We start from the raw sequence: 14,997 nt of genomic DNA, 5'->3' as shown, positions 1-14,997 counted from the left end.
AGAATGACTCTACCTCCAAATCTAAATCTAGACTCCTCATGAGTGTAACTCCTTTTATTTTTCTCCCTAACCTCAATCTCGCTGGAGTTCTAAACATGTTCCCTGAGGCTGAAGCGTGGAAAGGGAGAGGATGACATATGTCAGCCAACCCCTTCAGTGTCCTTTTTCTTCACCTTTGCTGTCACTGAAGAACAAATATTGACTGACTATGTAATAACTGAATGTAAAACTAATTCCAATTTTCTACCTCTTTCCAGCCCTTTGTAATGAGACATTCAGCTGCTCCATTGAAGAATGAAACCTCCCCACCCTGTCAAATCTGGGCTGGCCTGTGACTGACAGACTGGTTTGGGTCTGCTGAATGTGGCTGATGTGACAGTATGTCCATGCTGAGTTTCACTCACTCTCTTGGCTCCTCGCCGCCCTGAGAACAGCTTCATTTAGACCACTGGCTGATGAAAAAACATTGCTTCAGCCCATAACCAGCCACCTGCCTAGCAGAGCCTGGGAGAGCTGCCCTGCTGGGCTCAGCCCCATCAGCAGAGCTGTAGGTGACCTGCTTTTTACACATGAGTGAGCCCTGGAAGACCAGAAGAACCACCCAGCTAAACCACAGGCTTGTGAATTGAATAAAGTCTATGTCATTTGAAGCCACCGGGTTTTCTGTTTAATATAAAGCATTATTGTGACAAGAGATAAATGATACAACCTCCTTTCTCACCTCCGAGATCAATTCTCAGTCTAGATTCAGCCAGGACAACCTGCTGCCCCCTCAGTGGTCTGTGAGGTGGACCTGCTTCCATGGAGCAGAGGTGCAGAAGGCCTGCGGGAAAGCTAGCTGGCCTTCTGGAGAGACCATGTGAGGAGTCAGTGTAGAATGTCCTACCAACCTTCACTAGGGCGCAAACACCACAGAAGCTTAGTGTGATGGCGTTTCTGGTGGAAACTGGCGAGGGAGGCCAATCGCCCCTTTTAGAACTGGGCTGGCGCAGAGCTGAGACGGAAGAGAGCTGGAGTCAGGGAAAACACTGAGATGCCACAGGGCCTGGGAGCAAGGCTTCAGTTTATCCACAGCCCCTGGGGGCAGGGGAATCTGAGTGACATGTTTTTGACTTCAGCTTATAATTTGTCTCTACATGTCCATCTTTCAGGATGCCGGGTAGTTTTGTCCAATTCTAGCCCCCTTTAAAAAATTTTTTTTTTATTTATTCATTTTAGAGAGTAGAGGGAGAGACAGAGAGAGAGAGAGAGAGAGAGAGAGAGAGAGAGAGAGAAGGGGAGGGAGGAGCTGGAAGCATCAACTCCCATATGTGCCTTGACCAGGCAAGCCCAGGGTTTTGAACCAACGACCTCAGCATTTCCAGGTCGATGCTTTATCCCCTGCACCACCACAGGTCAGGCTCCCCCTTTTTTTAAAAAAGATTTTATTTATTGATTTTAGAGAGAAGAGAGAGAAAGAGAAGGGGAGAGGAGCAAGAAGCATCAACTCCCATATGTGCCTTGACTGGGCAAGCCCAGGGTTTTGAACCAGCGACCTCAGCATTCCAGGTCAACACTTTATCCACTGCACCACCACAGGTCTGGCTCCAATTCTAGCCCTTTGATAGCTACCACTTGGGGTTGTGACTTCCAGTGTCGAAGTTCCTTTGGAGAAGCTCAAGGGAGAACATTAGTGTATGAAAGGTAGTTCCTGACTAAGGACCTTTCTCTATGCAGTAAGCAGGCATGAGCAGAGCAAGGACGGTGGGCCAAGTACAGAAGGCCACCAGGGCAGAAAGGCCTGGGTGTTGAGCAGTGGACAATTGTGGGGTGAGACCTCACTCCCAGGGTGACCTTTCCTCCCCTAGCATATCTCCAGTCGTGTGGTAGGAAGAGGGGGCCAGAGAGTAACCCCCTGTGACTCACACAAAGGCCTTTGCACAACCACTCTCTATGCATAAGCCCTCAGGACAGTGATGTTCCAACCTGCATCAAATAATCTTAGGAACTAAGCCTCAGGTCTGCTGACCACAGAGACAGAGTGTTCGTCAAACTAAACATAAAATATAGGCCTCAGTTGTGTTTCAGCTCCAGGCCCGGAAAAGCGGCAAGGCCAGGTAGGGCGACTCCACAGCCTCATCAGGACTGGCTGATATGACTAATGACTCCTAATGCCAACCAATCAGTGGAGACCAAACCCCGGAAAGGACACGCTGGAAAGCTGATGAATATCCTACTGGACACTCCCCGGGGAACTCCCCGACATTCCCCACCTTCAGAGGGGTGTTAGAAAGCCTCAGGAGGGAGGACCCAGCACGGCCCCGCGTCAGGAGGGAGGACCCAGCAGGGCCCCGCGTCAGGAGGGAGGACCCAGCAGGGCCCCGCGTCAGGAGGGAGGACCCAGCAGGGCCCCGCGTCAGGAGGGAGGACCCAGCACGGCCCCGCGTCAGGAGGGAGGACCCAGCACGGCCCCGCGTCAGGAGGGAGGATCAGCACGCCCCGTGTCAGGAGGGAGGACCCAGCACGGCCCCGCGTCAGGAGGGAGGACCCAGCAGGGCCCCGCGTCAGGAGGGAGGACCCAGCACGGCCCCGCGTCAGGAGGGAGGACCCAGCAGGGCCCCGTGTCAGGTGGGAGGACCCAGCACGGCCCCGTGTCAGGAGGGAGGACCCAGCACGGCCCCGTGTCAGGTGGGAGGACCCAGCACGGCCCCGGGTCAGGAGGGAGGACCCAGCACGGCCCCGCGTCAGGAGGGAGGTCCAGCACGGCCCCGTGTCAGGTGGGAGGACCCAGCACGGCCCCGCGTCAGGAGGGAGGACCCAGCACGGCCCCGCGTCAGGAGGGAGGATCAGCAGGGCCCTGTGTCAGGAGGGAGGACCCAGCACGGCCCTGCGCAGGAAGGAGGACCCAGCAGGGCCCCGCGTCAGGAGGGAGGATCAGCACGCCCCGTGTCAGGAGGGAGGACCCAGCACGGCCCTGCGCAGGAGGGAGGACCCAGCAGGGCCCCGCGTCAGGAGGGAGGACCCAGCACGACCCTGCGCAGGAGGGAGGACCACCAGCACGGCCCCGCGTCAGGAGGGAGGACCACCAGCACGGCTCTCTCTCCAGCAGACCTGAACCTTCCTCCGCACACTTACTTCTCTTCACAGTGCTTTTGGGCCTGAGCCTTCCCCCTTTCCTTCTCCCCAGGCCCATATAGCCTTACATTCTTTTGCCTAAATACTAAGGGCCCTGCTTTTGACTCTGTAACTTCTTCCCTGAGCCCATACAGCTCAGCTGACTCACCTTCTCCATGGCTCAGTTCTTCTACCTCTTTCTCAATAAACTTTTGCTTGTATTTGAATCTTGGCTCTGATTCCTCCTTAGCCAGAACTCAAGTACTGAGGATGCTGAACTGAGTCCCAATCACTGATAACATCTGGTGCCATTTCATTGCTGACATCTCCACTCTGGTTGCAGGGCAAGTTCCCTTTCTTTATAATCACCACCCCCACCCCGTCTGTTATTTCTGGGACTTTGAATGGAGCCTGCACACTCAAGGCGGACAAATTAAGTGTGCCCACCTGGACAGCTCTGAATGCCCCACTGGCATGGAGCTCCTTCTGGATTGGGGGTAGGGGGCGTCCTGCCAGTCAGAGCAAAGCAGCCCATCCCCAGCAAATGAATGTCACAAGACAATAGGCCAATAGGTGGAAGTCTAAGGATTGATAACTGGGACCACAGGTGCAGAGAAAGCAATAAAAAAGTAAGTTGCGCCTGACCAGGCGGTGGCGCAGTGGATAGAGCGTAGGACTGGGATGCAGAGGACCCATGTTCGAGACCCCGAGGTCGCCAGCTTGAGTGCGGGCTCATCTTGTTTGAGGAAAAGCCCACCAGCTTGAACCCAAGGTTGCTGGCTCCAGCAAGGGGTTACTCAGTCTGCTGAAGGCCCGCGGTCAAGGCGCATATGAGAAAGCAATCAATGAACTAAGGTGTTGAACGCGCAATGAAAAACTGATGATTGATGCTTCTCATCTCTCTCTGTTCCTGTCTGTCTGTCCCTGTCTATCCCTCTCTCTGACTTACTCTCTGTCTCTGTAAATAAATAAATAAATAAATAAATAAAGTAAGTTGCTGACAGCTAATTTTTAGTTCTGTATATCCTTTTGAGTGATTAAAAAACTGTGTAGGTGGGCATAAGACATCCTCCTTAATTTGATAGGCCCTGTTGGACTAGGAGTGAGAATTGGGTTAAGTCCTTAGAGGTGGTTGATGTGTGCCCTGCTCTCTGATAGCCTTTTCTAGACATTTTCCACTATAGTCATAGTTATACAGGTGTGGTCTGAATTGTTTGGTACCCAGAGCTGGGATGATTTAGGGCAAGGGAAATATTGACTTTCTGTAAGCTTTAGATAAAAAGAGGGAGGGGGTCTGCGTGCTGGATTGGTTGGTTTTCATATCAAAGATGTGCTCAAGGGCAAGCTGTCTGTTATCTCTGGGACTTAGCAGCCCTCCCAGGTCCGAAAGGCCTCAGTGTAGGAGAGCTTACCTCAGCCCCAACTATATCTGAACTATGGGGACACTTGACAGCTTCTGGGCTTTCTCTCAAGGCCACACAGATGAGATTCAGTATTCCGCCCTCTAAGTATTGTAGTTATAGCAGTCCTCACCGCTGCACACCAGCTCTCTCGACCCTGAGCAGTCCTTTGCTATTTCAGTAAATAAACGGGAGGAAAGTCCAGGGTGGGACTTCCTCCTGAGGGTTGTTTGACAAGGACTCCAGGCCCTCTGAATCCAGGAAGTCTAGGACACACCCAAGCTCGAGGGCAATGTCCTGAGTGTGGAAAGCTGAATGCTGGAGCAGAGTTTAAAAGGACAGAAGCAAAAACATTTCAGCATGAGGGACCCACTCACAAACTGTTCGGTGAGTAGCTTGGTGTAGTTTGTGTCTTTGTGTGTGACAAGGCTGCTGAGGGGTAGATTTATATACTACTGTATTTTAACTTAAAAAGTTTGAGATACTCAGGAAATAAACATGTTTCGATATTGGTTGTGGGACAGAAGTCTGTTTTTTGTTTCATTTCAATTGCCCTTTCTAGCAAATGACTGGTCAGGTCATTGTCATCTTTTACTCTCATATTCTTAGAAAGAATGTTGAGTGGTTATAGCATCGTTTATGCCTGCAGCTGGTGGCTGTGTGGAAAGCATTGTTATGATGTATGCCAGTCGTGCCGACATTATGTGTAGAGCGGATACGCAAACAGGTGGGATGTCGGCAGCCAATTTGGGGCTCAGAAGGAATTTCAGGTGGAAGGTTTTTGTGTATTTTTGCATATCATTGAGAGAGTCAAGAATTGCCGAGTGCCACGGAGGACAGGACAGACAGCCTCCCCATTCTATTTGCCTGCAGTGGTTCTCCGGCAGGTTTACCAATTGTTTCCTTCAGTCCCTGAAAGGTTGCCAAAAATAGAGGATGGTCAAAAGTTCAAAGACTTGTAAGGTGGTTTGCAGGAAAGCAGAGATGTAATTTAGGAAATGAGGAGCAATTAAAAATATAGGGGAGGAGGATATATTTACTTTGGAAATAAGGTCATCAAGCATTGTCAATGTTATCACAATAAACGGTGCCAAGAAACAAAGGTTGGTGACAACAGAAGCAAGGGATCTTTCAAGTGTTTTATTTAAACACACACACAAACAGTGGGAAAGCAGATGGATGGGACCTGCGACAGAGCCCTGGAAACAGCCCCACGGACGTGGAAAGCACAGGCACGGAGAAGATGGATGGCAACTGCTCTTCCACAAAATGAGCTCATGAACCAGACGAGCTAAATGAGAGGAGGTCATAATGGCTAGTAATATTAATAATGAAACAGAGTTGCAGCCTCTGCCTACGTTTACCTTTTAAATGCAAAAATAATGTTCCATGTTAAAAAAAAAGCTAGCAATACAGTTGTACATAGATTTGAAGAAAGAAACAGATCACTTTTTAGAAATATTTTATTGTTTATTTGCTGTTTGTTTACTTTTGCCCTAGAATTTGCTCCCTTCTCAAATGTTCACTTCTTTCTCACCACTGATACTTTGACCCTGTTTCTGCACAGGGCTGGTTGAGTGGGGCAGGGACTGGAGAAGTAGAGGCAGAAAACTGGCACCAACCGTCACCAAAAAAGAAAGTCAAGACCAAGGGAAGAGTGAGATAGAAGAGAGGGAAACTAAGGCCCGACAATATCAAACAAACAACTGACAGCCTAACATCATTTTCTAAGACTGCCTTTAGATCAGAAACTGGGAGGAATGTCTTCTTTTGAGCAGCCCCAAGACATCCTGTGTCAGCTTTAGCTCCCTCCCTGATATGCTGAAGAGCTCTTTTCCCTGTGTGGGACCATTGCCCAAGGGCTCCTACATTTGTCCACGACCTTGAAGGCTGTCTCTATGGGCCGAGTGCCACCAAAAGTAGTCTGAGAGTCAAGAGGAAGTAGATACTTTGTCAGCCCGGTTTCTAAATCCTCTACATAGACTTTATTTATTTACAGTTGTTTTATCTTCAAGTGTTCAACTTGATTTTCTAGTGCAGCCCTAGCTTGTGCTTAGAGAAAAACTACTTTGCCAAGATGAGGCTGCAGCTTGGGAACAAATTGAAACGTGTGAACGGGTTTTATTAACATCAATGCGTTTTTATTAAACAAAGCAAACAGATGTTCTATGAACACACTTTGGTAGTTTTATTAAAAAAAATACCAAAGCTTTAACCACCTGCAAAACGTCCTATTCCATGAGCACCTGTGGCTGCACAGAGCACAATTAATCAAAAAGCCTTAGCTTAGCTACAGTTCTTACCCCAGTCTGCCCAGTGGATCTGTGTACGAACATCAATGGGCTATGTGAACTTCCATGGGAAAAACATGATCTTTTTTATTTGTACTAGTTTATACCTGAAACTTAGCATTTCCTTCGTGTTGGGCAGATAAAATATATTATGCTCGCTTTGTTAAAGATGGCGCTGCCCACTTGGAGGCCGTCACCCAGGTGATAATAATGTGTGTTGGGGGCGGGCTGTGGGCAGGCAGGATCCTTGGAGCCTGGGGCTTGGTTTTGGGATTAAGCTTTTCCCACCCTTTTGATGTGGGGTGGTACAATCCCATCATGCCTCAGATAAGTGACTTTGTATTAGAGACTTCCCTATTTTGTATATTGGATTAAAGGTCTGGATTTCTACATTATAAAATGGGGGCAGAGGCCCTGGCCGGTTGGCTCAGCGGTAGAGCGTCGGCCTGGCATGCGGGGGACCCAGGTTCGATTCCTGGCCAGGGCACATAGGAGAAGCACCCTTTTGCTTATCCACCCCCCCTCCTTCCTCTCTGTCTCTCTCTTCCCCTCCCGCAGCCAAGGCTCCATTGGAACAAAGATGGCCCGGGCGCTGGGGATGGCTCCTTGGCCTCTGCCCCAGGCGCTAGAGTGGCTCTGGTCGTGGCAAAGCGATGCCCCCCGGAGGGGCAGAGCATCGCCCCCTGGTGGGCAGAGCGTAGCCCCTGGTGGGCATACCGGGTGGATCCCGGTCGGGTGCATGCGGGAGTCTGTCTGACTGTCTCTCCCCATTTCCAGCTTCAGAAAAATACAAAAAAAAAAAAAAAATGGGGGCAGAACGGGAGCTTGCTCTCTTGGTTCCTGAGATTAGCATTAGAGAGCAGAGAAAGGCCACGTGGAGGAGGCCAGGAGAAGCAGCCAAGATGACACAGTGTTGAGTGAGAAGCCAGTTTGTGCAGAGTTTGTGCGGGGAAAAGGAAGGAGATGGGGAACAGAGGTGAATAAGTCTGGTGAGCTAGATACCTTTGATTCTAGGAAACTCAGATAAGTCAGTAGCTTTGTGAGCACTGAATGTGAGTGGGTTTTGGAGCCCAGTGTGTGTTTTTACTTGCCTGCCAGGTGCAAGCTAGGATTAAAGATAATGGCCCATCAGTTTTTGGCTCCGTTGTTTCTTTACCGACTGTCCGAATACATTGCGAACCTGCATGGGCCAGGCGGCTGTGATAGTGGCCGTGGCTACTGGCTTTACACTTCGTAAACAACAATTCGGTACCACTGAAGTATCTATGAATTTGTAACCAAGAAAAATCCATGTATTTTTATATAATATTCAAGTTGTTTGTAGATATCTAGAAATATTGTTCACATTCAGGGTAGTTTAGAAATTTGGCTAATTCTGAAGACTTGTTATTTAGTGTGTTAATTAAAAAAGCACACATATTATTGTTTGTTTGTTTTTACAGAGACAGAGTCAGAGAGAGGGATAGATAGGAACAGACAGGAATGGAGAGAGATGAGAAGCATCAATCATTAATTTTTTGTTGCGACACCTTAGTTGTTCATTGATTGCTTTCTCTTATGTGCTTTGACTGTGGGGCTACAGCAGACCGAGTAACCCCTTGCTTGGCCAGCGACCTTGGATCCAAGCTGGTGAGCTTTGCTCAAACCAGATGAGCCCACGCTCAAGCTGGCGACCTCAGGGTCTAGAACCTGGGTCCTCTGCATCCCAGTCCAATGCTCTATCCACTGCGCCACTGCCTGGTCAGGCCATAATATTATAATTTAAAAATGTTTTTATAACTACATAGCAATATCATTAGTTTTCTTTGTAATCCTGTTATTTTATTTTATACATTTGAAAATGTTATTCTGAGTAAAATCAGTTTCACCAGATTGACGAAGGGACCCATGATACCAAAAAAAAATTTTTTAATCTCTTTTTTAGATCATGCCCTAATGCAGGGGTCCCAAACTCAACTCAGCATGTGGGCCGCAGAGCAAGATCACAGCCGTTCGGCGGGCCGCACTAGGTCTACAAAAGGCAACTGTTACGCTACTCTTTTCTCACTGCAGTTGAAAACAAAAAAAAAATCAGTACAACAAGCACAATTGTACATGCAGTTTACTCAGTGTCACAAAACGACCAGAAACTGTAGTTCGCATCACAACTGCTGTTAACTAAGCTAATATCTAGCTAGGATGCTAGAGAAATGAAAAATACAAGTAGGCCCCTAGGCTTACTTAATTTTATCCAAAATATTTTGAACTTCGTGGATTAGTCTGCGGGCCGCACAAAATTGTTCGGTGGGCCGCGAGTTTGAGACCCCTGCCCTAGTGGGCAACATAGGTTGTAAGCTGGGCCATTCAACCTCAAAGAACTTGTTCAGTGTCTATGATCAAATTATTAGTCACTAGGGTATATAGCACTAAGGTGGCCTAAACACGATGTAGGACTTTTAACTCATCTTGAGTATCAGAATTTATGTATTTGAAGATTTTTTTCTGTTTTTCCAAAAGGGAAAGAATTGCCTCTGAGCTTTGATGCCTTTATGCCTGTGAGCTTAGCTTCTAAACCCACAAATAGTGAGTGCCAAGTAAAATCATTTTCAATCCATGTGTGAGGAAATAGACATGGTCAAGTTATGTCCAAATAAAATAATCTAACCACTAAAAAAAAAAATAGCACCTTCCTATGAAACAATGCCATAGAAATCAAGGGCAAATAATAAGCTATAACCAAGCTTTTGCTTTTACTCAGTATGTGGGTTGGGACCTGTCAAAACAGGACTTCTTTTTTTTTTTTTAATTTTTGTATTAATTTTAATGGGATGACATTGATCTATCAGGGTACATAGGTTCAGAGAAAACATCTCCAGGTTATTCTGACATTTGTTTATGTTGCATACCAACCACCCAAAGTCATAACAGTCTTCCATCACCTTCTATCTGCTTTTCTTTGTGCCCTTCCCCTGCCCCACCCCTTCCCTTTCTCCCCTTCCCCTCTCCTCCCTCCCCGGTAACCACCACAATCTTGTCCATGTCCCTGAGTCTCATTTTTATGTCCCACCTATGTATGGAATCATATAGTTCTTAGTTTTTTCTGATTTACTTATTTCACTCCATATAATGTTATCAAGATCCCACCATTTTGTTGTAAATGATCCGATGTCATCATTTCTTATGGCTGAGTAGTATTCCATAGTGTATATGTGCCACATCTTCTTTATCCAGTCATCTATTGAAGGACTTTTTGGTTGTTTCCATGTCTTGGCCACTGTGAACAATGCTGCAATGAACATGGGGCTGCATGTGTCTTTATGTACCAGTGTTTTTCAGTTATGGGGGTATATTCCCAGTAGAGGGATTGCTGGGTCATACGGTAGTTCTATTTTTAATTTTTTTGAGGAACCACCATACTTTCTTCCATAGTGGTTGTACTACTTTACATTCCCACCAACAGTGGATGAGGGTTCCTTTTTCTCCACAGCCTCTCCAACACTTGTTATTACCTGTCTTGTTGATAATAGCTAATCTAACAGGTGTGAGGGGGTATCTTATTGTAGTTTTGATTTGCATTTCTCTAATAGCTAATGAAGACCAGCATCCTTTCATAAATCCGTTGTCCATTTGTATTTCTTCCTGGGAGGAGTGTCTGTTCATGGCCTCTTCCTATTTTTTTTAGATTGTTTGCTTATTTGTTGTTGAGTTTTATGAGTTCTTTGTATATTTTGGATATTAGGCCCTTATTTGTGCTGTTGTTGGAAAATATCTCCCATTTAGTTGGCTGTTTGTTTTGTTGTCAGTTTCTTTTGCTGTGCAAAAGCTTCTTAGTCTGATGTAGTCCTATTCATTTATCTTTGCCTTCACTTCCCTTGCCTTTGCAGTCAAATTCATAAAGTACTCTTTATAACCAAGGCCCATGAGTTTAGCACCTATGTTTTCTTCTATGTAATTTATTGTTTCAGGTCTTATATTTAGGTCTTTGATCCATTTTGAATTAATTTTAGTACAAGGGGACAAACTGTAGTCAGGTTTCATTCTTTTGCATGTGGTTTTCCAGTTTTCCCAGCACCATTTGTTAAAGATGCTTTCTTTTCTCCATTGTGTGTTGTTGGCCTTTTATCAAAAATTATTTGACCATATACATATTGTTTTATTCCTGGGCTATTCTGTTCCATTGGTCTGAGTGTCTATTTTTCTGCCAATACTATGCTATTTTGATTGTCGTGGCCCTATAATATAATTTGAAGTCAGGTATTATAATGTTCCCAGCTTTGTACTTTTTCCTTAGGATTGCTCTGGCTATTTGGGGTTTTTTGTTTGTTTGTTTGTTTGTTTTTCAGAGACAGAAGAGTCAGAGGTATAGATAGGGACAGACAGACAGGAGCAGAGAGAGATGAGAAGCATCAATCATTAGTTTTTTGTTGCAACACCTTAGTTCATTAATTGTTTTCTCATATGTGCCTTGACTGTGAGGCTATAGCAAACCGAGTAACTCCTTGCTCAAGCCAGCGACCTTGGATCCAAGCTGGTGAGCTTTGCTCAAATCAGATGAGCCCACACTCAAGCCGCCAACCTCAGGGTCTCAAACCTGGGTCCTTTGCATCCCAGTCTGACACTCTGTCCACTGTGCCACCGCCTGGTCAGGCTACTCAGGGGTTTTTATAGTTCTATATAAACCTGATGATTTTTTGTTCCATTTCTTTAAAAAATGACATCGGAATTTTGATGGGAATTGCATTAAATTTGTATATCGCTTAGGGTAATCTAGTCATTTTGACTATATTTATTCTTCCTATCCAAGAACAAGGAATATTTTTCCATTTCATTATATCTTTTTTGATTTCCCTTAACAATGCTTTGTAGTTTTCATTATATAGGTCCTTTACATTCTTTGTTATGTTTATTCCTAGGTATTTATTTTTTTTGTGGCAACCATGAAGGGGATTATTTTTTGAGTTCGTTTTCTGATATTTTATTGTTGGGATATAGGAAGGCAATGGACTTTTGTATATTAACTTTGTATTTTGCAACTTTACTGTATTGGTTTATTGTTTCTAGTAGTTTTTTTATGGAGTCTTTGGGGTTTTCAATGTACAGGATCATATCATCTGCAAAAAATGAAACCATTACTTCTTTCCCAATATGAATGCCTTTTATTTCTTTCTCTTATCTGATTGCTCAGGCTAGAACTTCTAGCACTACGTTGAATAAGAGTGGAGAGAGTGGACAACCTTGTGTTTTTCCTGATTTTAGGGGAAAAGTCCTCAGTTTTATGCCATTTAATATGATGTTAGCTGATGGTTTATCATAAATGGCTTTTATTATGTTGAGATATTTTCCTTCTATACCCATTTTGTTAAGTGTTTTAAATATAAAATGATGTTGTATTTTATCGAATGCCTTTTCTACATCTATTGATAAGATCATACGGTTTTTGTTCTTTGTTTTGTTGATATGGTATATTACGTTAACTGTTTTACATATGTTGAACCATCCTTGTGATTCTGGGATGAATCCCACTTGACCATGATGAATTATTTTTTTAATGTGTTGTTGTATTCAATTTGCTACTATTTTGTTTAATATTTTAGCATCTGTATTCATTAGAGATATTACTTTTTTTTTTTTTTACAGAGGCAGAGATAGATAGGGACAGACAGACAGGAACGGAGAGAGATGAGAAGCATCAATCATCAGTTTCTCGTTGCGCGCTGCGACTTCTCAGTTGTTCATTGATTGCTTTCTCACATGTGCCTTGACCGTGGGCCTTCAGCAGACCGAGTAACCCCCTGCTGGAGCCAGCGACCTTGGGTCCAAGCTGGTGAGCTCTTTGCTCAAGCCAGATGAGCCCGCGCTCAAGCTGGCGACCTTGGGGTCTCGAACCTGGGTCCTTCCGCATCCCAGTCCGATGCTCTATCCACTGCGCCACCACCTGGTCAGGCTCATTAGAGATATTGATTTGTAATTTTCTTTTTTGTGTTGTCCTTGCCAGGTTCCGGTATGAGGGTTATGTTGGCCTCATAAAATGTGTTTGGCAGTATTGCTTTTTCTTAAATTTTTTGGAAGACTTTGAGTAGAATAGGAACCAAGTCTTCTTTGAATGTTTGATAGAATTCACTAGTATAGCCATCTGGGCCCAGACTTTTTTTGGGGGGGAGGTTTTTGATAGTTGTTTCTATTTCCTCCCTGCTTATGGGTCTGTTTAGGCTTTCTGCTTCTTCATGATTCAGTCTAGGAAGACTGCATTGTTCTAGGAATTTATCCTGTTCTTCTAGATTGTTAAATTTGGTAGCATATAGTTTTTCATAGTATTCTATAATAATTCTTTGTATATCTATAATATCTGTAGTGATTTCTTGTTTTTCATTTTGGATTTTGTTTATATGAGTCCTTTCTCTTTTTTCCTTAGTGAGTCTTGACAAGGGTTTGTCAATTTTGTTGATCTTTTCAAAGAACCAGCTCCTTGTTATATTAATTTTTTCTATAGTTTTTCTGTTCTCTATTTCATTTATTTTTGCTCTAATTTTATTATTTCCTTTCTCCTGCTGGTTTTGGATTGTCTTTGTTCTTCTTTTTCTAGTTCCTTAAGGTGTGAAGTTAAATGGTTTATTTGGGCTCTCTCTTATTTGTTTATATAGGCCTGTAGTGATATGAACTTCCCTCTTATTACTGCTTTTGCTGCATCCCAGAGATTCTGATATGTCATATTGTTATTTTTGTTTGTCTGTATGTATCTTTTGATCTCTGCTTTTATTTCTTCTTTGACATACTCATTTTTTAGAAGTATGTTGTTTAATTTCCACATTTTTGTGGGTTTGTTTACCTCTTTTGCAGTTGAATTCTAGTTTAAAGGCTTTATGATCAGAAAAATATGCCTGGTACAATTTTAATCTTTCTGAATTTGTTGATGTTATTTTTGTGGCCCAACATATGGTCAATTCTTGAGAATGTTTCATTTACACTAGAGAAAAATGTATACTCATTTTTCTCTTAAATGAAACACTAGAACAATTGGATATGATGGACATCTACAGGACATTTCATCCCAAAGTGCTAGAGTATACATTTTCTCAAGAGTAAAGCAGACCTTTTGGGATCTATCCAGTCAGCCCCTTCCCTGAACTTTTTCAACTTGAAAAACTGTACCAGACTGCAGGGCTGTTCCTCCAGCCTGGTTCAGATGCCAGCCTGAGCTTCCCATTTTGGCAGCTTAGATGGGGTCAAGGATGTAAACAGGCACTGAAAATAAAGATAGTGCTGTTGTGATGATCTGTGTTTCCTGAGGGTTTACACTGCAGAGATGGGACTGGCAAGGTCTGGCATGAAGATCCTGCAGCCCAGACCCATCCCCGGTGTGTGTGGATGAGATGTGTGACATGCCTTTCCACATTTCCTGGACCTCTGTTTCCTCATCTATGAAGTAAGAGGAGGAGAAGATGAAGTAGACTAGGGGTAGTCAACCTTTTTATACCTACTGCCTACTTTTGTATCTCTGTTAGTAGTAAAATTTTCTAACTGCCTACGGGTTCCACAGTAATGGTGATTTATAAAGTAGGGAAGTAACTTTACTTTATAAAATTTATAAAGCAGAGTTACAACAAGTTAAAGCATATAATAATAATTACTTACCAAGTACTTTATGTCGGATTTTCACTAAGTTTGGCAGAATAAATCTTTATAAAACAACTTACTATAGTTAAATCTATCTTTTTATTTATACTTTGGTTGCTCTGCTAATGCCCACCATGAAAGCTGGAATGCCCACTAGTGGGTAGTAGGGACTAGTTTGACAACTGCTGAAGTAGACCATGCTCTTTAATGTTTTGAACCTCAAAATCTATGACAGCCTGCCATGGGGATTCCAAAGACTACACAGATGCTTAATAAACACAGGTAAGCCGTTAGTTAGAGGGGCAGTGCTTTGAAATATTGCCTCACATGAAATCAGGAGCACAGTGCCTGGCATGTAAAAGGCATCCAGAAAAAGCATATTTAATTAAATTGAGGTGGAATATCGTGGTTTATTTAACACTATGAGGATCATCATTATCAAAAAAGTTTTTCTATATTTACATCTAAAACAAAAATAGATTTTTCTAGAATAGATGAATTTAACCTTAATCATTCAAATAGTAGAAAATCAGAAAAGGAAACTAGGTCAAACTTCATATACACTAGTACATAGTACATTTTATATTGTTTACTTGTCATCTGTCTAATCATTTCATGTG

At 44.0% G+C, this 14,997-nt stretch overlaps 1 protein-coding gene across 5 annotated transcripts in view; it reads left to right on the top strand.

The window, feature by feature from the left end:
- Positions 1 to 4,744: 4,744 nt before the first annotated feature.
- Positions 4,745 to 14,997, top strand: part of NOSTRIN (nitric oxide synthase trafficking) — a 107,268-nt gene continuing 97,015 nt past the window's right edge. For 4 of the 5 annotated variants that reach the window (XM_066279558.1, XM_066279557.1, XM_066279559.1 and 1 more), the window contains exon 1: positions 4,745 to 4,880. In XM_066279558.1, the coding sequence (XP_066135655.1) occupies positions 4,809 to 4,880 (72 nt within the window). In that variant the 5' untranslated portion in view covers positions 4,745 to 4,808. The remainder of the gene's footprint in view (positions 4,881 to 14,997) is intronic. The other variant, XM_066279561.1, reaches the window with a different exon arrangement.

The sequence above is a fragment of the Saccopteryx bilineata genome, chromosome 5, assembly GCF_036850765.1.
Source record: "Saccopteryx bilineata isolate mSacBil1 chromosome 5, mSacBil1_pri_phased_curated, whole genome shotgun sequence".
Taxonomy (NCBI): domain Eukaryota; kingdom Metazoa; phylum Chordata; class Mammalia; order Chiroptera; family Emballonuridae; genus Saccopteryx; species Saccopteryx bilineata.
Note: the sequence above shows the minus strand (reverse complement) of the source record. Positions and strands in the feature narration are given on the sequence as shown.